The sequence below is a fragment of the Lissotriton helveticus genome, chromosome 12 (genome assembly GCF_964261635.1).
Source record: "Lissotriton helveticus chromosome 12, aLisHel1.1, whole genome shotgun sequence".
Lineage (NCBI taxonomy): Eukaryota > Metazoa > Chordata > Amphibia > Caudata > Salamandridae > Lissotriton > Lissotriton helveticus.
In genome coordinates this window covers 169,408,242-169,431,988 of record NC_136073.1, presented here as the reverse complement: position 1 = coordinate 169,431,988, position 23,747 = coordinate 169,408,242, and the positions used below count along the sequence as shown (strand labels likewise).

The 23,747-nt window shown below is 41.8% G+C and overlaps 1 protein-coding gene across 1 annotated transcript in view; it reads left to right on the top strand.

The window, feature by feature from the left end:
• The window catches only part of LOC144797995 (mucin-3A-like), a 149,503-nt gene extending 130,280 nt beyond the window's left edge, over window positions 1-19,223 (top strand). Inside the window, exons 10-12 of the mRNA XM_078668791.1 lie at window positions 13,274-13,371; window positions 14,552-14,628; window positions 16,514-19,223. Coding sequence (XP_078524917.1) covers window positions 13,274-13,371; window positions 14,552-14,628; window positions 16,514-16,549 — 211 coding nt within the window. The 3' untranslated portion in view covers window positions 16,550-19,223. The remainder of the gene's footprint in view (window positions 1-13,273; window positions 13,372-14,551; window positions 14,629-16,513) is intronic.
• The last annotated feature ends 4,524 nt before the right edge of the window (window positions 19,224-23,747 follow it).

The window sequence follows — 23,747 nt, the reverse complement described above, 5'->3', positions numbered from 1 at the left end:
GAGCAAGTTATACTTGCCGCAGAAAACGTGACTCTCAGGAGATGCTCTGTCTTGAATCCTGCTACTTTGATGCCATTACCTACTGTAATAGAAGGCGAAGGATGTGAAGACCACGATTGCCTTGATGTGACTGAACTATGCACGAAACCCAGACCAGATATTGTGGATGAGCCATTGTCTGACCCCGATGAAATTTACTTTGTTGATGGCTCATGTTTAAGAGACGATACTGGTCGGTTGAGAGCAGCTTATGCTGTTTGTACCATTACTGGAGTTGTGGAAGCCGCTTGCCTGGAAGGAGTACATTCCGCACAGGTAGCAGAGATTATTGCCCTAACTCGTGCCTGCATAGCAGGAAATGGAAAGAGAGTCACCATCTACACGGACAGCCAATATGGTTTCGGTGTGGTTCATGATTTCGGGCAGTTGTGGTCTCAGAGGGGTTACATGACCTCCTCTGGTTCGCCCATTCGAAATGGAGAATTTGTGCGATTGCTGATAGAAGCATTACAAGGTCCTGTTGATATTGCAGTGGTGAAGTGTGTAGCTCATGCTAAGAATACAGATTTTGTGTCACAAGGTAATAGATATGCTGATGAAGTCGCACGCTATTGTGCGGAACAAAGTTATTCTTTCTCAAAGGTGGAAATAGAAGGTGCAGAAGAAAAGACTGAATTAAGTATGATGTTAGAAACTGTAGACACTTGGGAGGATTTAAGAATAATGCAGGAGAACGCACCTGAAACAGAGAAAAAGGCATGGGAAATAGCAGGTTGTGTGCGAAGTGAAATGGATTTCTGGGTTTCAGCAGACGGGAGAGCTGTGTTACCTGAAGAATTAGCTAATCCCATGGCGAGAGAAATACATGGTCCAGTACATCTAGGAAGGGATGCTATGATGAGAGTTTTTAGGCAGACTTGGTATTGCCCGAAATTCAGAATAGCAGCAGAATCAGTATGTAAGCGATGTGTTACCTGCCAACAACTGAACGTAGGCAAACGAACACCAGTCACACTGAGTCACATTGGGAGGTCAGGGGGGCCTTTCAATAGAATGCAACTAGACTTCATCGAAATGCCAAGAGTCAATCGCCTTCGGTATGTGTTGGTGATTGTATGCGTATTTTCCAGATAGGTTGAAGCGTACCCTACACGTAGGTGCGATACTCTCACAGTGGCTAAATTGTTGCTCAGGGAGTTGATACCGCGCTTCGGGGTGCCTGCCTCTTTGGAATCGGACAGAGGAAAACATTTTAACAGCGAAATAGTGAAGATGTTGTGCTCCACACTGAATATCGATCAAAAGCTGCATTGTAGTTATCGACCAGAAGCTTCAGGAATTGTGGAACAAGTGAATGGCACGTTGAAGAATAGATTGGCTAAAGTAGTGGCATCCACATCTTTGAGTTGGCCAGATGCTCTTCCATTGGTGCTCATGAGCATGCGCAGCACACCTGATAGGAGGACAGGTCTCTCTCCTCACGAGATCCTGATGGGGAGGGCCATGAGACTTCCTACAGTTCCAACTACTGCTCTATTGAATATTACAGATGATCTGATCTTGGATTATTGTAAAGGACTGTCTGACGCCATCCATTCTGTGTCCCTTCAGGTGCATGCGGCTGAAGTTCCAGCAGCGAGGAACCTGTGTCATGACCTGAACCCAGGGGACTGGGTCCTGGTTAAAAAACACGTCCGGAAGAACTGCCTAGATGTTCGCTGGCGTGGGCCCTTTCAGGTAATCCTGATCACGAACACCGCGGTGAAGTGCGGGGGGCTGCCAAATTGGATCCATGCATCCCATACTAGAAGAGTTCCAGCACCTCTAGAAGGAACAGCTCCCATCCCAGACGAAAGCCCGGAAGTGGAAGAAGAGTCGCAAGAAGGGATTGAGGCAGCTGAGGAGGTGTCGGAGGAAGTTGGGAACGCATCGGATTCAGAAGAAGAGCGAAGGCAGGACGGCAGTGAGACAGAAGACGCAACTGAAGGAGAGAGCAGAAGTGAATACGACTCAGACTCAGATCCGTATCGGAGCGATCAAGAACCAAGTGAGAGGACAAGGAATAGGAGAATAAGGCTTGGAGCTGCCACTTGGCCAACAAGGAGAAGAAGGCTAAGTTTGAGGTCGGCCCAGGAAGAAACGCTTACTCCTATATCCGAAGACTCAGATCCAGAAGAAGATATCCAGGATCAAGCCGAGGAGGGTCTTAGAAGATCAAGTAGGGTGCGAGTGCCTAGCAGAAGATACTCTACTCCCGACTGGACCTACCTTGTTGCAGATGTCTGGGAGACACAGAACAGGGAGGATCAGGGAAGTGGAATTGATCAGAACTGACCCGATCATCACAGTGCAAATAAAGTTTCTACTGCCAGGAGCGAAGACCGAAAGGTTGCTGACACTCAACATCGTTCATCCTGCTCTCCTGAGTGGAATAAGAAAATTGCTTTTAGAGACAGTTGAGTTTCCAGTTTGCTGTTCACGATATCCAATATTGGAGGGAACTCTTCTTCGTTTGGAAATGCTTGAACGAGTAGTAGAATTGCTAGGAGTGCTTATTGTTGTGGACTAATATCATACTACGAATGTCTTCAAAGGGGTGCAGATCTGGAAAAGTGAAGAAAGTGATCTTGATTAGAACGGACCCCTTTGTAATTGTGGATATAGAACTAATAGTACCAGGATTGGAAATTGAAAAAACGCTAACTCTCAATTTCGTCCGTCCACTTGTCTTGAGCGAAATAAGGAGAATAATCCTAGAAAAGGTTGACTTTCCATGGTGTGGTACGAACTGTCCAGAACCTGAGGGAATGATACTTCGGATGGACGTTTATGAAGAAGTAGTGTCACTCCTTGAGTCATACATAACTTCAGACGAAAATAAGACTTTTGAAAGGAAATTGTAAATTGTTGCAAGATAACCTAGCGCCGAGTGGAAGAAGAAAATTGGTAGGGGTTTCCTTTTAGCGGATGGAGAAGGGCTAGGGTTGTCTATTTTTACTGGACTTTGAACTGTTTTGCGGAAACAAATTGTCAAGCTTCCAAGTGTTCCAAGAAAGACATTGCAAGAGAGAAAGACTTTGTTTGAAAAGAAGAGGAAGTGAATGCTGGAAGATAGTCGAAAACTACATTGTTTGAGAACATGGAGGCTGGCAACCCGAACCGCAGGGCAAAATGTATAGCTGTTACATTTTTAGGAGTGGTGGTTTCTCTTATAATTTTAGTGGTAACTGTTTCATTCCTAGCGGGACACGAAGGGGATGAAACCACAGTTAAGGAGGATAAGGGAGTGTCAACACCGAGAACTACCATTATTAAGGAGAAGGGAAACATCAATGAGAAAGACAAAGCGTTGTTAGATGCAGAAGTAAAAAGGTTACACATGGATGAGTCACAGGGGAATTACAAGTCAAATGCTTATGCTAAGTTGCTTTATGAATATGTTGATGCCATGGAAGTAAAGGACTGTTATGTCTGTATGCAATTACCAATTTCGGTGGAGGAGGGTATCAAATACCATCATCTCCCGTTGACATATGGAATAACGTGCAGTTTATTGTTAAGTATGTTTTATGGACGAGACGGATTTGAGTATTACTTCTCGAATTTCGACTCGACATTGCCAGAGGTTCCGAATTTCAAGCATTTGAACAAATGGGACTACTACAAAAGCGAAGACAGGTTACACAAATGGTTTATTCCATGGAGAACGTTAGATACTTCACATGCTCGAATCAACAATCTGACTTGTCAAATATCAGAAGTTGAGAAAAAGTTTATAGCACAGGTAGATACTAGATACAGGAAGCAGAAGGTATTGAAGGCATCAGGACAAGGAGAAACAGATTGGACCAAGGAAGAAAGGGCACAACAACGAAAAGGAAGTATTGGTCCAATTGCTTTGGATAAGGAGAAACGGGGGAAACTGTGCATTCACAGGAGTTACTCCTACTATGAAAACGTTTATGTAGGACAAGTCAATTGCGAACATGCTTTTCAATTGGAGTACTACTCTAAGAACTTCATGAAGGGGATGCAAGCAATACCAAATGTATATTTTGTATGTGGAAGATATGCCTATGTGAAGTTACCAGATAATTGGTACGGATCATGCTATCTGGCTGTTGTCTTCCCTAAAATATATCATGTTGAGAATTTAGACACGCCTAAGAAAGAAATATCAACTAGATGGAAGCGAGGGCTGGGTGCAGCAGAAGTAGTCGGAGATGTAATAGGTGCTGCATTCCCTTTCTTAGGATTGATAATGAATGACATTAAGATCAGGAGGTTAGCTACAGTCGTAGATAGACTGTCTGCCAGTACTGCAAGGTCCTTGATGCTGATAGAAGGGGAGATGCAATCGATTAGGGCAATGGTTCTTCAGAACCGACTTGCTTTAGATGTTCTGTTAGCAAAAGAGGGAGGAGTCTGTAGGGCCTTGAAGGTCCAGGAATGTTGTACTTACATTCCAGACAATTCAAAGCCTCTAGAGAAGTATATACAAAACATCACTGCCATACACTACGAAATTGAGGACCTGGCAAAGGTAAATGTGTGGGAAAAAGTAGGCCATGGAATGGGTAAAGTTGGAAGTTGGTTTGCCAACTTAGGAAAGGGTATCGTTTGGTACATATTGAAACCCATCATCATAGTAGTGATTTGTGTAATCACTTTGTGGGGATTGGTGCGTTTGTATCAATGGTATAGAGCAAATAGGTTACAGAGAGCTATGAAGAAACAGGAAGAAGAGTTGACAGCGATGCAGGACACTCAATATAAGAGTCTGAAAGCATTAGAGAGTATGAAAAGAAGTGGTACTGCCCTGTCTTCACTTTGAAGGTTCTACATTTTTAGTGTCATGGTGATGATGACCCCTAAAGGTCATCAAAGGGGGGACTGAGAGAGCACAAGTTTGAAAAAAATGTATAAGTACGCCATATTTACAAGCACGTAGTTAGTTAACATGTACTTTGCACCAAAGTGTTTATATTTAGAAGTGAAATACACCGAGTGTCTTATATTCAGTGGTGAAATGCATAGAATGTGTAAGTAGAGTAACAATAATCATAACTGTGTGAGACTAATGTAGAAATGTTTGGGATGAATATGAAAACCTTACGTTCTCATGTTAAAGGAATAATGTAAGAGTTGAATGTAACTCTAAAACCCAGTATTTTGTGTAGGCCTCATGGCAATTCACAAGCAAATCTAAACGTGCTGCTAAAATAATGTGAGACAAGGTTGACATGGTTCTTTCAAAATGTACTATTGAACTTAGGGTTAAAAGTATATGCTTTATAGATGTGTTATTTTAGAAACGTATGCTAGTTAAGAATGTTTGCTGTTTAAATCACGTTAACGTTTTAAGAGTGCAGGAACCTGCTGCATGTAAATCAAGTAGGCCAGAGCAGATAATGTCATGTAGTTTAAATCGTCATGTGCTCGTTAGAGGAGAGGTCGTGAGGTGTCCAGTATGGAGCTCTGAGAGTGTTTTATGGCCTAAGATATGGTGAAGTCTGGAATTTGAGGCCCACTGCAGGACGAGCTGTATGCAGGTGCGAGGGTCCTAATCAGCTCGAATGAAAGGGACTTTGTTCAGTGGCGCCTTGCGCAGGCCTGTAGGAGTTTCCAGGAATTTCAGGGGGTATCAGCGCACGGAAGAAGAAGCCTGGGAACCAAGGTCAACTATAACGAGGGTCTTCAAGAGTACCATCATGGAGTTTACCGCGCAAAGATGTACCACGTGAGGGGCGTCCCAAGGGGCGTTTCTATTGAAAATGTGATTTGGTATTAGGGAAAGAGACCCGGGAGGAGAGCAGAGCAGATGATTTTGGGAGCCTAAGGAAGCGGATGGGTAGGCAGATAGGCTGATCAGGAGAGACCCATTATCTGAGAAGAGACAAAGAGAAGTGCGTGATCTTCTTAGGAAATCACCACGGCTGACACCTAGAGGGTTAAGATCTTGCTAAGTAGGGATGTCATTTAGTGTAGTGTAGGGACAGACTAACCTTAATTTTCTTTTCTGTAATGACTTTGAGGTTGCAACTTGTATCCATTTTAGCAACCCTGATGGTATTCGAACTTGTACTTATTATTTTGTTCTTCAGACTCAGACTATTCAAGAAGTTCATGTTCATAGTGATACCGATATACCTTTTGAATCTCATTTTGAGAAGTTTGTATCTTCAGTTATCTTTGACTTTATATTAAATCTTTAAAACTTAATTTTGGTCAGTGGTCATTTAGAGTGGTGTAAGTTCTTAAATTGATTTTATTGTGAGATTACCTTTTACTCAAGACAGGTACCAACGATTCAGTCGACAGGAAATGGGATTTGGTAAGATAATTAGTAACCAGTAATCCCGCGTTAGCAGTTCGGTTGATTAAAAATATTCGAATAGGTATTCACATAACATATCATAAACACTGATTATAAAGCAGGCATTCCACATGCTACCATTTTTTTTAAATACTTCTAAAATGAACGAAAGCAAAAGTTGTGTAGTCGAATTTTTATTACGCTTTGAGCTGGTTTATTTTTTTTCAGAAAAAAAAGTAGATCGCACGAGTAAAATTGCGGAAGGGTGACAAGAAAATGCGGAAGGGTGACAAGAAAATGTGTTCATTGCTTCAGGTGTGTTAGGCCTCTTGCCTAATGCTGGCCTGTAGTGAATGCATGGTGAAGCAAAGCATCCATGTTCTGAAGGTAGACACATGTGTGCACCTAACAGTTTTCACACACCTCTTGATGCTGCACTGTCAGCGATTTTACATCCAAGTGTGGTTTACACCTAAATGCGTGTTGGGCCTAAATGTGTTTTACAGATACAAGTATATCCACAGTTCTGCTGCTGTTGCACCAGTTAGCATTTGCGCCTCAACATGATTTTGCATCTAACTGCTTTATGGTGCCTAATAACGATTTTCACCTAAATGCGCTTTTCCACATAAATGCCATTTGTGGTCAAAACATTCTTCCGTTGAGGCGCACCAGAGAGTGATTTTAAAATTAAAGTGATTTAATGTAAATGTGGTTCCTACATTTGTTGCACTGAGATTCATTTTGCACCTATTGGTGTTTTTGCTCCCAAATGTCATCTGTGGTCCACACTGTTAATGTTACACCAAGTATTATTTTGCATCAAAATGCGATTGGCACTACAAAAGTGTGATAACACATCACTGTGCATGAAGCATGATTTTGAGCATGAATGCGATTTTTGTTCCTAAACAGTTTCTGCACTGATGCTGATGATGCTGTACGGGTGAGGTCACACCAAAATGCAATTGTCCTCCTAAATGTGCTTTTGCACTTAAATGCAATTTGTTCAGCTACATGTAATTCCCCCTACACATTTTTACGCTCCTGTTAATGTTGCATCAGTTGTGAATTTGCATCTCGTTGGCGGTGGTGGGGAGATACGGGCCCAAGACCAGTGATTTTGCTGCCGGGCGTCTGCTTTCGTGGTATTGAAGCAACTATGGACGTGGGTAGACTAAGCAGTCACACAAAATCTTTCAACAACTAAACAACAAGCACTAATTTAAATCACAGTGTTTGGGCTTTGCACTATGAATCTCTTTGACCCATTTTCCTAAGATAAGGGCTGCAGTCACCAACTTACCCAAAACAAATGATGGACGGAATGCTGAATAAATCACTCACCCACATTCAAGAGATCTGGGCTACACCACCCCAGTTTGAACCCAGCCATAGGCAAATCGGTCTTGACCCTGCTCCTCATGGGAACAGTCCAGCCCAAACTGCCAAGCCAGGCCTTCCTTGGACCAGAAACAAGCATACTGTGACCAGTTTCAGGGTATCACCCCTCATCAGCCAGGCTAGCTTTAATCCAGTGGCACAGCCAGCAAGGGATCCAAGTCTGGCCATACCCATCCAATTTAGGGCAAAAAATGCTATGGTAACAAATGATGGACGGAATGCTTCACAAATCAAACACTCAACCACAGTCAAGCGATCTGGGTTAAATCCATTGTTCTTTTGCTCACCACCCCAGTTTGAACCCAGCAATATGCAAATCAGTCTTGACCCTGCTCCTCATGGGAACAGTCCAGCCCGAACTGCCAAGCCAGTTCCTCCCAGTTGTCATTAGCTTGCCGAGGTTGAATATGGAAATAAAGGCTAAACTGCCAACTATTATAGTAAGTGGTATAATTTGACTACTTTGGTAGAGCTGGATCGAACAGGCTACAAGAACAGTAAGCAAAACAGCAGCAATCCAGATACAGCCACAATAAAAGTTTACAAAGCAAAAGCACCAGCTGTATAGCCACATTCCAAACTGAATTCTGGCCATTCATCGGCCTGCCACCTTTGGACTCATTTGAAATCATTTTATGAGCTCACTCTTGGCGTTGGCTCAATCTAGTCTAACACTGGTTTGGCAAGTTGAAGTGCGGGTGAAGGGTATTGCTGACTGTATCCGCCTCCACCTTTTAAATGACATGCAGAGGGTTTGGATGGATCCCAAAGGTAAAATATTTAGAGAAGGTCTGAAAGAGCTCATTGATAGAGTTGATTGGTGAAATGTGCCATGTCTCAGACACTTGCAAGGTAAACTCTAAGCAGAGATATGCAAAAACTTTGAGATGACCAAAAACTATTGTTAGACCTAGTGGGCCCGATTCACAGAACTAACTCAAGACAAAATCCCAAACTTACTACTTTTGGTATTCACAGAAGTTAGGATATTGTCTTAAGTTTGTCTTAAGACAGACTTGAGACGGACTTAAGACAGACTTAAGACAAAATCCTAACTTAAGTCTGTCTTAAGTCTGTCTTAAGACAAACTTAAGACAAAATCCTAACTTCTGGGAATACCAAAAGTAGTAAGTTTAGGATTTTGTCTTAAGTTAGTTCTGTGAATCGGGCCCGATGTGTCTGAGGTGATAAGCCCTGAAATGAAATTGTATAAATGCAATCTCTCCCAGCATGATTCTATCTTACTTTGAGAATAAACATGCACTTGGCAGCAAGCTTTATATGGACTATGTGTTTTTAATTTCAACATAGTCACTAAATTCAGGCTCTAAGTTCTCTTGTCGCCTAGGTCAGTGTTGCAGTCGAGGGATACGACCTCGAATTTGTCACAATATCAGCCGAGCCTCTAAAATTCACTATTCCTTCCATTATGCGTTATTTAAAATAAGTAAGCGATGCTGCCTAATTCTAGTGTTAAAATGCTTTAAAATCATTGCCATGTAAAATCAGACTTTGTGTAAATCAATAGCCCATTTTATTGAAACAGTTAGGAAGAGGATATTTATTTCCAGCCAATACGAAGCCTTTTTCGAACCGCATGTTTAATGTTATTTTGCTGTTTCAGTCAACCTTTTCCCTACCACAAAGGTCATTTACCGGGATATTTTTTTGCAATCTGGCACCTTCTTGTACTTTTATGTTCCACACCTTGTAGTGCAGTGTAGAAAAAGTCAAAAGTGTTTGTTTTGCCGATTTGCTCTCTTTTGGTTCCCACATTTCTAATGTGTCTGAGTAAGTCAAATCTCTGTGGCGAGGGGCGAGGGGCGTGGAGATGAGCAAATGGAACCATCAACCTTCTTTATATGCTTTGTGATGTGGGGTGTTAGTTGGATAGGAAGTGGTGGCGCCGGACTACTTCTGCGTGTAATGTGTTGGTTTGATAGATTGTGCGGTGCAAAAGATAGGGGAAAACACCCTGCAACCCCTAAATTGTGAAGGACCAAAATCCTACACGTAATTGTAATAAAAGATCCAATGCACACGCTGTAAGTGTTCTGTGAAAGTTCATCATGTAATTAGAGCACAGATGTTGGTAAAGTCTCATAATGTCTTTTCTTTGTCTTTAATTCAAACAAACAAAACGTCCTTATGACGGCTCCACGCTGTCATGAGTCATGGGCGGCGTGTGCTCATGACAGTGTGGAGCCGACCTGACCCCTCCCACTCACTAATTCTCCCGCTCAGGCGGGGAATTAGTGCTGCGTGGACGGAGCGGCAGTTGCATGACGGCTCCACGCTGTCATGAGCAGTGAGCACACGCCACCTGTGACTCATGACGGCGTGGAGCCGTTATGAGCACGGAAAGGGTTAAATCCTATGGCCGATAACGCACACCTGGCACTGATTTTAGATCTTAGAGTACTCGCTTCAGATCGTGCAATACTTTTGCTGAATCCATACGTCCTATCCACATATAGGCATGGAGTAACCAACGATCATCTGATACCTAGGTTTTAATCACGACCGTTGGAGTTTGTTTTTTAATGGAGTATCGAGGATTCCTACACAATTGATCCGCCGGGTCGGATTACAACCGGCCGAGTAATCACTCGACATAAACATGAAGACCTAAACAGCCCTAAAGAAGTTGGGAGGTAATCCCCAAACGACAAAACATGTGTTGGCTGGAGGTATTGTTTGTTTAAATACAAGACAAGGAAACAACTTCATGAAAAAAACTGAAATCATACTGTTCTCCCCCAAAAACAATTCCCTTCCCATCCAACTCTGAATCAATGACATCAAAGCTCTTAACTGTTCACTCTCCACTTCTAATTCCGTTAAATCCCTAGGCATCAGTATTGACCAGAACCTCAATCTCATACCCCACATTAAAAATGCAGCAAAAAGTGCCCTTTTCACGCTTCTACAACTCAAGAAACCATTTATACCAGCAGCCGACTTCAAGCTTGTTGTACAATCGCTTGTCCTTTCTAGGATCGACTATGGTAACGCAACTCTGGCCGGCACACCTAAAATCCATCTTGCGCCGATCAAATCTGTCCTAAATCTAGCTGCAAGACTCATCTCCGACTGTAAAAAATTTGATCACATCTCCCCTACCCTCAAGATCCTCAATTGGCTCCCAATTGAAGGAAGATCCACCTATAAGATCGCTTGCATCACACACAAGGCTCTCCACCAAAACACACCTTCTTACCTTTCAAATAAACTACACAAAGCAGGATGCTCCAGGTCCCTGAGAAGCACAAACTCCCTTGTCCTTATCCCTCCTAGACTCAAATGTCAAAAGACCCAATCCCGTGCTTTCTCTGGCAATGCTCCTACAATTTGGAACTCTCTCCCCAAAGATCTTCGCTGCAACCCCTCTTACTCTCTCTTCAAAAAACAACTCAAAGTACTTCTTCTCAACAAATACTGGGGTAAATAACGCAAGCTCTACAGACTACACTTTCATTATGTAATTTGCTATATTATGGATATTTGCTTCCATTACGTATATTTTGCTTTTTGTTTCTCTATTTCTCGCGCAAACATTCGTTGATTCTCACCTCCATGTAAAGCGCTCTGATACTCTTGGGTCCAGCAGCGCTATATAAAACCTTTGAAATAAATAAATAAATAAATAAATGAGACTTTACCAACATCTGTGCTCCAATTACTTGATGAACTTTCACAGAACACTTACAGCGTGTGCATAGGATCTTTTGTTACACCCTTCTTTATGTATTAAAGCTTGGTAGCCCCACCACCCTCATCCAGCCCGCTAGTAAAGATACACACCAGTGTCATGATCCAACATGGCGGCAGAAGGTCAAAGGGGTGGGAGGAAAGACCACCGGGAGACCACAATATCTACTCACCAGAATCAGCCTTTACAGTTCAGCCCACCAAATACTAGCAAGGTATCCTCTAGCATCCATACTGGACTGTCGATGGCTAATGTGACTTCGAATGACAACTTTTTGTTGCATTAACTCCAATTTTGTAGTTTAGTATCACCACAAAATATTATCAGACCACAGAAGCACATGCCAGATTCTGGATTTGCAGAGTGCACAGCATAAAAAAAGAAAGCACAACTTTTGACTTGAATTTCACTTCCTCTTCATTAAAAAACACAAATATCAATAAACAAGAGCCTCACTACCTTATCCATAGCACCCTGGTTTGGAAACACAACCTTTTACTTGTACTTCAAACACCTCCTCATTAATAAAGCACCCTGATAAAGTTCCATATGTTGCAAGAGGTATGCAAAAAAGTTGTTTTGCTAAAAAGTATAAAGTTAACACAATACGCCCACAGTCACTATGTTTAGAGGGAAATCCAGAACAGCCACCTGCAAGGAAGTTTTCTAACTTCAAGAGCACTGTGTCTTAAAGTTCTACTCCCCTCCACACCGTTCTACTCCCCTCCAGACATAACATAATTGGAATCCTTGACTCACAGCAGCTACACTGGAAACACAAACTTTCTCTTAAATTTCAAATACTCATGCAATCACACACACACCTTCATTAACAATACGCCTACTCCATTAACCAAAGCACCCTACATTTTGATTGAATTTTAAGTAACCTATCCATGTCAAACAGCGTTCATCATAGAGCAAGTCTCAGAACTGTTCAATAGGACTTCTTTCCACTATATTTCTTCACAGTTTTTGCATCTAGTGGGACAAGCAGGAACGCAAGGCACCAGCTGATCAAACAGGTTTCTCTGCAACGTTCTCCTCACACAACAGATTCCAGATCCCAATGGTTTTTTGAATCTCTTCATAAAAAAGCAAGCTTGTCATGCGTAGTATCCTGTAATAGCTCCTGAGGCCGGTCTAGGACCAGCGCATCCAGCTTTGACTTCAAACCTTCTCCTGCTTCCACTTGAACTTCTGCAAGTTCCTTTCCAGACTGAGAGGAGCACTAAACCTGACAACCTCCAACAATAATCATTGACTCACTCTTGAACCATTGAGATTCCCAAATATGTCTACACTAAAAGAGAAACACAAACCTAAGGCATTGGCTGATCACATTTTGGGTTAGAAACATGATTAGGTTGAGGATGAGTTAGAGTTAGGGTTTGAGTTATGGTTAGGGTAAGTCTTTGTGGTAGGATCAGGGTAGGATTAGTATGAGAATTGGGGATCAGAGTTAGTGTCAAGGATTACCTTTATAGTTATGGTGAGATTAATTTCAGGGCCAAAGTAGGATTAAGTTTTGCGGTTGATGAAGTAGTGAGCATCATTGCTTCGGTTTGGGTACGTAATGTAGATCAGCAACAATGTTGTGGTTTATTTCAGACATATTGCCAAATATGTTTTACTGCTTTTTCTGAAATGTTATTTTCAGGATCAGATTTTTAAACAAATATGTTTTAGCTTTTTTTAAACGTATGACCTACAACATAATTTACTTGGCCAACACTGCCAAAATCACTAATACTAGAGCTCAAAACTGTTCACTTCCCTTCATATATAATTCCTGCGTCTGTATTAAAGTGATACTCGTTCTAATCGTGTTTCTTCTACAGTGTAACGGATGTGGAGAAGAAATGGTATGAAGAAGGGTGGGAGTCGAATGCCCCTGAGGGATTCACAGTGAGAAGCCCACAGACTGTGACCTGGGCAGGTAAGTCCTTTTCATCACTTCATTGTACATTTAATCAAATCATACATATGTAAGATCAAGTAAACACACACAGTATGACTGACCTCAACTCAGGGGAGTACTATATTTCTGGTATGCGAATAATGCATAACCGATCCATGCAAAGTACTCAGTGGCTCGGCTCAGGCAGGTAAAGGTCTGTAGAAGGTGATTTGTGATTGTCGGGCAGAATATTCCTCTTTCTTGATGTGAAGGAGTCTGAGCACAATCTGAAATAGGCTAGGTGCAGATGGTGAATACTAACCACTTACTCCAAGTCAGTGGTGATGTTCAGAGGCTGACATGGGGATCAATAGATTCCTTAGACACCCTTCTGGTTGACAATCCTTGAAAAGGGAGTGGGGTTTGCAATCATCTACAGTGACAGCCCTGCTCGCTCTACAGCAATACTTGCCATCTATTTTCCATTTTATTTTTCCATATGCCATTTTACCCATAACTCTAGTGTTTGTGCTCTGCACCACGAACAACCATATAGAACAAGACATCTTTGCAGTGTATTCATTTTTTTAAGTTTAAAAGAAGTTTATTTGATATAAACATAGGATGAAATACAGTAAACAAAAAGTTACATATATGTATAAATTATCATTATAAAAAACGGGAAGGAAAAAGAGAAAGGGATGAGAAAGAAAAAATGGAGGGAGAAAAAGATAGAAAAATAAGAGGGGAGGGGAGGAACATCCATTTTATGCATAATATAACAAAAAAGCAACACTTATGAATAAAAAATTCCTACAAACATTGAAATAATCTATGACAATAAGATACTTTGTAAATAAAACAGCAATAAGTTTGCAGTGTATTCATAATGTTAAAAAAATTGGGAAGGACAGAGGAATGAAGAGTTGATGGAGCAGTTGTTGATTAAGAGCAAGTTAGAAAATTCAACACTTACAACCATTGTACTGAGGCACTGACACATTACAAATAGAAATACTCAATTCTTTCAAAAAGCATGATATTTTAAGGGCTAAATACTTCTTGGTTTACATAATATATGCATTAGTAGACTGCAGAAAACAAACAAAACAGAAGAGCTCTCAGACACTGGCTTGGATGTGTATAAAAAGATGGAGTTTAGCCTGCATTCAGCTATCTATCCTGTATGTCTGAATATCTTTGGTGCCTCATTCTGCAGGGTCCGAGAGTGGTGGCTCCTCTACAAGCAGAGATTTATTTAGGCCATCCTTGGAAAGAGTGGACACATCAGCACAGGTAAGTCATTATCAGAAACCACAAATAATTTGTTAATTGACAAGTGCTTCAAATGTTGATTATGGTCATCATATTGCATATTGGCCTCATAAGCAAGGCATGGATTTAGGGTGCAGGATATTTAACGAGCAGTTTAGCAGAGGATTTAAGAAATGGTCTGGGAAGAAGAGAGAAGGCTGCCCGCCATGAGTAAGGTGTAAAGACAATAAGCAAGAAATTAACTGTAATTAGAAGACGAAGAAAGAATGTTGGACTGGGTAAGAATCATGAAATGGGTAAAGAATTCTGAACATTGGTAGAAGTGAGGCGATAGCAGATGAGATGGAACTTGAGCAGTCATGTCAGAAGTTATTGTGGGGTATGAGACAAGAAACTGAATAAGACCATTATTAGGAAGAGAACCTCTTTCAAATTTAAAAAAATAATGTTCCGCAGGGAAAGAGAAAGCATGGTAGATCCATCATTCAGTGTCATCAAGTGATCCCACCATTAATAAATAGGGAAGTCTGGTTTTAAAATCTATAAATAAATATTGCAGCACAAGTGTAGGCCCTCAAAAAGTGCAATCCAGGGTTTTAATGACAGTCCTGCCCTCCCCCAGCCCCTTCCCCTTCCACACTCAGCTCATGGGTCTGGGCAGGCAGTGGTAGTAGTGGGGAGATTGGAAGAGGATGTAAGACAGGTAGAAGAGTGAAGTGATGGGAAATGTTCCATTTGATTAGTAGGAATGCAGTGACTGATAGGATGCAAGCCTTAGAAGATTGGTGAGCTGAGCAAAGGATGCAGGACAATGGTAGGAATGAGGCAATGGTCAGAGGAGGAAGCACATGAGGAGGAGTGGGGAGATGACCAGAGAAATCCCATCATGGGTGGAACTGTGGTGATGGACTTGCACTTCTACGTACGGTTCTATCCATATTGGTTTGCCTATATATTTACAATCTTCTGTAGTGGTAGCAGTCAGGGATTACTTTAGCATCTGCAGTTTCTCCTAATTGAATTTATTAGAAAAGTGGTTCACATGTGAATCTTCTGCCTTTGGTTATGATATCAATCAAACATTATTTTACTTGTACATCTCCAACCTCCAATCATGATCTCTTATAGTGATATGTTCAACATTCACAATCCTTTCTAGTGGTGCACATTTAAGGTCAGCGTCATTTGCATATCTTCTGCCTCTGGGAGTGCTAGCCATCAGATTTAGCTTAACCTGAACATGTAGAGCCCCTGGTAGTCGGATATCGGCTCACCTGTAAATTTGCTGCTTCTTGTAATGGTACCCATCATAACATTGTTTCACTTACACATCCTCTTCTGGTAGTAGCATCTTTGTGATGGTGGATTCCTTTCCATGTCACGGCTCCATGCTGTGGCAGCAATGTTCATCAGTAGAACAATATATCTGTGCATCTCCAGCCTCCGATAGTGATAGCCATGAGATGGTGATTCACCTGTTCAGCCACAGATTCTTGTTGTAGTAATCAACAGAAGATTGTTTCACACAAATATCTATTTTATCTCACAGCAACATCAATCTCAGCTTCAGGCGGAATTACTAATGAGAAAGTCATTTTACCTGCACAAGTTCAGGAGTGATATGCTTCAGATGATCAGCTCATCTGTCCAGCTCCAACCTCTAGTACAAACATCATCTGATCACTGAAGCAGCTGTATATGCTGTGTCTTGACACCAGGGACATACCAAATCGTTGTTTAAGCTAACAAACTTACCTCAGGTAACTGACTGTATGGAAATGTAATACAAGAACATCTCTCAGGGCTAACACTATTAAACACACATGCAATACAGTTAAAAGTTCTGAACTTTTTGTATGTTGATAGAAATTTGCTAAAGGCATATTCTCTCTCCTTTTGTTCACAGATGAGAATTGGACGACCACAGGTGACAACGATATGAGCCTCGGCAAAGAAAAGGAGATCAATCAGTCCTGAAAGACCTTAAGTTCATTATTGCACTTGCCAGGAGTGATGGACTAGCTTCAAACATTTTCCTCGAATAATGGGAAGCATTCCCAAGAGCTGGAACTCAGGGGATATGTTATAAAGAATCAGGATTTTGTTTCCTAAATACCCTTTTCCTAACTGCCTCTATGGATTCACAGGGCATTGACGAGAATAGGAAGCTCAATGACTGTCAAAGAAGACACAGTATCAAGTCACTTTTTTATTATGGGATACTGAGACAAGGAAAATTTACTAAGCTTGATTGTCTGTCTTTGCTTAGTACAGTGAACCTGGCCTTTCAGAATATCCCTTCTGCTGGCTGTTTTCCCTATTGCACTAGCTTCAGAGCAAGATCAGTGCTTGCCACCACTACTGATACATAACGTTCAAACTCCCTGAAATACACATTAAGTTCTTTCTCTCTGAAATATAGTTTGGGGTCTAGAACTGGAAAGGGCAATACCTGAAGGAGGAAATGTAGTGGAAAAAGTGGAGGGATATTGGATGATTGCAATTCTTGTTGTTGGGGGAGCTGTGAGGGTCATCTAAGAGGAGAATCACTTGACACCCACAGGGCTACAAGAGGAGGTGGAGTGTTTAGAGCCCTGTGCCAAGCTAGGACACCGTGTCCTTTTTGTTTACTAAGATGTTAGAGGTGGGTGTGAGCAAACGTTGGCAATATTTGAGCAGTCAGGGACCTCCTACAGGCTGGTACATCAGTGTCTTCCATCTTCAACCGAATAAACCAGTAAAGATGATTGGGCGCACATGTTCACAATCAGATAAAGATTCAAAGAGATAAAGGAAGATACGCATTGGGAGTGATACCAGGAGGAGGCAGAAGGCTAAATAGCATCATAAACAAGTCCCAAGCTTCTTGAATGTTTTACAGACAATTCAATGGAAAGAAAATTACCAAGATTCCAGATTGTTTGATTGACGGTAACAGTAGTGGAATATTCCAATCTCAGTTGCTCTGTAGCCAAATCGATGAAAGGACACAGAGGTTACGATCATTTTATAAAGACTATGATGATGATATATTGACAAGATTCTTGATCTCTGTCTAAAGAGCTACTACTAAGAAAGAAGATCATACTTCTGGATAATTTTATGAAAAATTAGATGATGACAAATGATCAGGTATCTACATAGTTGTCTAAAGATGCATCATGAAGAAAGACTAAAAGAAAGACTAAAAAGACTCATGGCCATTCTACATAGAAGACAATGATATCAAGTGGCCAAGCTTGTTGATCTTTCCATTTACACCTCAATTATTAAGAAAATTCAGTCTTTCTCTATCCGGCGCAATAGACCAAAAGAGACGAGGAATTGCTGGGATCAGAAGATCTGTCTCACTGTGCCAATGACTCTATACCAACTGAACCCAAACAGATATTGGATTATCTGCAATGATACAAAATGGTCTAACGCCAAATGTTGATTTTCAAACCTGGTCACAGGGTCTTGTGGTTTGAAATATTACTGTCTGCAGATTTTGCACATGAAGGGATATGGTAACATCCTTCAGGGCTCAAAAACCCACTTACTGTCAAGTTAAATGAGTAACTATTACACCTTTTGTAAATTCTAATTTATTTTATGTACTGTATTCTAATTCGGCGGAGAACCTGTTACTGAGATCCTCTTTCGCTGCTTGTTTTCACAGTTATTACACTTAATTGTCATTATCACTAGTCCATATTGTTTTTCTCAGCCAAAAATGCTCAGCTCGGTGAGAATATATGCCATTAGCTTAGCTGTTAGAAAACATCAATTTGCCTTAATAAAAATACTCTTGTGATTGAGACTGTTCTTATCAGATGTCAGTAGCGGCAGGCACAAATCGGGAGTGGCGAGGCGGGCGGAGGGGGCATTGTAAAAAAAAAAAAGTACCTCCTCGCCGCTCTCCCACTCTCTCCCATGCCGTCACAGTTTCTCCTCTCCGGGGCCGGAACAGGAAGCAGCCACGCTCCTTCCCCTAAACCAATTACAACGCTGCAATGCAGCCTTGTGATTGGTCTGTAGCGTTGTGATTGGTCTGAGTGCTGTGGTTCAGCGCTCAGCCAGGTAATGGGGGCCTGTGCATATTCTCCATAAAGGCTGTAATGCAGTCTGCATTGAGAACATTTGAAGTGCGCATGACTGTTTGACCGGCCCAAGCCCCGCTAGCATCAAAGCTGCGCAGCAGGAACAAATACAATGATAATAACCCAAAGTTATTATCATTGTATATGTTCTTTCTTTCACTGCTCTGCAGCAGTGGGGCAACACTCCTCCACCTTAGCTGAAGAGCCGCCACTGTAAGACGTGCTCAATAACCCCTATAAAGAGGCTTTTACATAATCTCATCACAGAGAACTGGGGAAACAATGAGTTACAGCAGCCTTAATCATAAGAAAGTGGAATATATGAATTGATGTGAGAAGGCATCACATGTTAATTGTTAGCATGTCAATGAAGTATTCTACAATATGTCTTTCTCCATTTCTCCTCCATTTATATTTAAATTATTGTGGAGAGGCTATGAAGGTTTATAACATGTACTAATAAATAAAATCAATGCAATGGAATGTGAATATTTAGTGAATGTGTCAAAATAAATCTAAAATTCTGAAATTAAAGATACTGATGCGTTTATTGCTGTGAGCCACACACAACATTAGCCAGAACAAGAGCAATATCAAACAAATTTACGAGTTAAAGATGCCTGCACCACATTGATAGTAACACAGGCTTCAAATACATTGGCTGTAAGCATTGTGATGGGAAAGGAGTAGAATTGGGGGTGGAGGCACCTGTCTTCTAATACGACACCACCCTGCCTACATAATAACTGGCATATTAACTGAACCTCTGAGTCAAATATGCCACTGTTTGGGATTAGAGGTTGCAAACCCATGTCGTTGTAGAATGCGTAGCAGGCATGCGTTGAGGTAATGTAATTCACAGATTTTTCCCAGGCGACCATGTGCCTGAACCATAATCCAAAGGGGATAAGCCTCCAAAGAAAGCTGTTTCTAAAAACCTAATGGTCTCTGTCCTGGCCAGTGGTACTTATTTCACTGCAATGTAGCCTCAGGTGGCATGGTCAGGTTCATGAACAGAGATCAGCTTTTTCAGGGAGAACTCTTCTTTCGATTTGACAGTTTTTACAACAAAGTGCTACTTCTGGTAACTGTGATGCTGGAGTGACTCCTCCCTCCCCCTTGCCCCACTCCAGGTGTGGCCTAAAACAACCCCCCTCCACCAGCATTGATCTCTTGTAAGTCAGCTCAATCATACCACCTTCCTGCTCGTTAATCCCATGCAGAGCTCAAAAATATAACCTAACGATGGGGGACAGGGGAAAGGGAGGAGAGAGGGTAAAAGGTGGATAAGATATGCGTAGAGGTATACACCATACAATGATTACCGAGTGAACATGTGAGAGTGCAAATGGGTACATTTTACATTGTACACCCTGGATGGATACGCTATCCTGTCACTGTGCATGGTTCTACCTTCTTGCATTTACAACCAATAAAAAATGATCACAATATTAAAAAAGTCACCGGAAGTCAAGCTCTTAACTCCACGCCTACTCCCAAAGGGGAAACTAAAGTGTTGGGTCAAGGCGCGGTGGGGCGGGGCATTGGCGGATATCCTGTTCACAGCCAGTCTACTCATTTACACCTCAAACACCAGGCACAGCTCCAGGTGATATACCTAAACCTGGGTGAGATTCCTTTCTTACACCAACATAGAATAGCAGTGAGTCAAAATAATCAGTCAGAAAAGCTTTTTTGCATGTATCTGGATAGCTAGACAGAGCAGAGTGTAAATAATGATCTACCCTGTGGAAGTATCATCCAAAAGAGTGAGTTCCCATCAGTCAACTCACGAGACCGCCCTTCATCATTTGGGACCATCACATATTGGAAAAACAAGTCTCCACAACAGATTGGCAGATATATTAAGCCTAATCTATGTCTCCAATGTTAAAGAGAGAGCGTGTCTCTGGATGACTGGATAGCAGTGCAGGAAAATAGTGAAAGTGTATCAGTAAGTGATAAAGAAAAATGGAGAATTAAGATTGGGTAGAGACAGGGGAAAACAATTTTTATTCAGTACCCCCGCAATCCCAAAGTCTAAAAATCAGTGCAAAAGTAGTATAATGTTATAACTACTAGTATGTTAGGTCGACATGTTTCTGCAGACTACCGGAGCCAGGTGGTCTCCTGCTGCTTCCTCAGGACCCTTGTATGCTACTGCTAAAATATAAGAGTTATATCACCTTAGACGTGATCTGATACCATCTTCCTGGCTTCATGGTACAATCGTCAGGAGTGACACACCAAATACATGCAAGAAAAATGACAAAAACAAAACATAGCACCATTAATGTATGCCCGAATAGTATAGTAAATACCAATTCATTCGTTGGCTTATCTACTGCCAACCGCTACACACAGTAAATACTTGTATTAGCATATTTCCTCACCTTGTTGGCAGGAAGGCAAAGCCCCACCTCACCTGGCTTCAGCTCAGGTACATGGAGCACCGCTCTGGCGGAGGGAATAAAAAGGATTTTTTACACCATCAGAGTGCTAATCCTATCTAATGTAACGTGTAATCTGTCTAGCGCACACAACCAATAAATACCGATGTTGTTCCTAACTATTTAGTATTGACCAAATAATGTTCTGGCTGATCAATAGTACTTGTAAGTCGTCACGCCTTATTTACTTAAGCAGCAGATACTCATCACTGGGGTTTAGGATGTCGCCACGCTGCTATCTCTCAATTTTTACTCAAGAGGTGCGTTTTTGTAATCAGACAACTGCCCCCATCCAGGACTCATCACAGGGATTATCGATGTCTCAGTTTTAAACCAGACTGTATATTCAGATAATCAGATAATCAGTCATACACGCCCGACCCATAAACCTAATCAAACAGCCTAAGGTCTATATCCATCTGGCTGTAACTGTCTGCAGGCTACTTTGCGCGCTGAGTGTTAAACGCTTAATCAACATGCTGCCATGCGCGTTGAGTACTAACCTCTCCGACGGTACCCCTTGCGTCCCTCTGGGCTGTCTTTGGGGAGGTACCGGCACACCGAGGGATCGTCAGATAAGTTGATTCTAAGCACAGCGTCGCGATGACGTCATCGCCGTGGGCCAAGCTAAGAATGCCGGATGATGTAGTTTAGTCGGCCTCCGATTTTAGTTATTAAAGTTTTAGTGAAGATAACGCTGTGGTTATGTTATCACCCTTTCGAAAGGCCTGTCACCTTAATGTATAGTCATAAATAGATATCTATGATTCAGAAAGAGTGTATTCATTAGAAACCCCTCATTTTCATTTTCATACGGAACATTCTTTATAACACATAAACGTGTTGGGTTAATTCAAAGCGCAACTACGCTGTGGCATATGATGTCACCCTCGCTGGAACCATGTTCGTGACACATAGTCCAGTGAAAATGAATTCAAAGCGCGGCTGCGCAGTGTGGCCGAACTGGGAATGCCGGGTAGTGTAGTGAATGAATTGGTATTTACTATACTATTCGGGCATACATTAATGGTGCTATGTTTTGTTTTTGTCATTTTTCTTGCATGTATTTGGTGTGTCACTCCTGACGATTGTACCATGAAGCCAGGAAGATGGTATCAGATCACGTCTAAGGTGATATAACTCTTATATTTTAGCAGTAGCATACAAGGGTCCTGAGGAAGCAGCAGGAGACCACCTGGCTCCGGTAGTCTGCAGAAACATGTCGACCTAACATACTAGTAGTCATAACATTATACTACTTTTGCACTGATTTTTAGACTTTGGGATTGCGGGGGTACTGAATAAAAATTGTTTTCCCCTGTCTCTACCCAATCTTAATTCTCCATTTTTCTTTATCACTTACTGATACACTTTCACTATTTTCCTGCACTGCTATCCAGTCATCCAGAGACACGCTCTCTCTTTAACATTGGAGACATAGATTAGGCTTAATATATCTGCCAATCTGTTGTGGAGACTTGTTTTTCCAATATGTGACGGTCCCAAATGATGAAGGGCGGTCTCGTGAGTTGTTTGATGGGAACTCACTCTTTTGGATGATACTTCCACAGGGTAGATCATTATTTACACTCTGCTCTGTCTAGCTATCCAGATACATGCACAAAAGCTTTTCTGACTGATTATTTTGACTCACTGCTATTCTATGTTGGTGTATTACTGGTATTAGGGGCTATAGCAGGCGTGGGTCGGTAAACTTCCCCTAGGACCCTTTCCTCCCAGTGTTTTTGTTGAGATTCCTTTCTCCCAAAACCCTGTTACCAGGTAATAGGCTAGAGTTAATGTATTTGCTTTGGATTCATTAGGAAAACAGTTGCTTCCAAGGCTTGGCCACCCTTGCAGATTCAGTCCCAGATGGTTGAGCCAAAGCATTATAACTATGGAGAGTGGAATGACTGCTAAACCCTAGATTTTATTAGGAGAGCTGTTACCAACTCATCTGCAAGTTATGTCCTGTCAGCATGGCCTGTCATCATGCCTTAGATCTTTCCACCTCTGCAAGAGCCTTGCCGGTCTAAATACAGGAGTGCCCATAAATATACTGTTTTCTGTGCAGTGTGTAGAGCGGGCTAGCCGAATGCCTCCTGCCTGGCGACCGGTTATATGCCTTTGGTAGCAATTGACCTAATGCTTTGGGCATTCCATATGGTCTTCAGAACTGCTACAAGTGTCTATCTTGTCCACAAACCATTTTGTCACCAGGTGATTCACTGAAATGAAACAAGCTTCTTGACCCTTCCAACTACGTCTTTCACCATGCTTTGCTCTTACACATTTTTTGCTGTGTGATGGAATTATCGATCGCTTTTCCATGTTGGTTTGTATGTTTGTTAACCTCAACGATCTATCAAGAGATTAATGAATACTATCTATTAGCGTACTTGAAATTCCAGAACCTGACAGACGAGTAGGCCACCCTCCAAGACAAATGTCACATATCTATTTTTGATCCTCATGGCATCAATGGCATGTGGTGATAGGGCCCATCTCCCAAATAATCAGGGATGATGCTCAGCAGTTCATGAGATATATGCCCTACATACCATCTTGAAAAGCTTAGAGTAGTTGGAATACACCCCAGGTAGGGTGG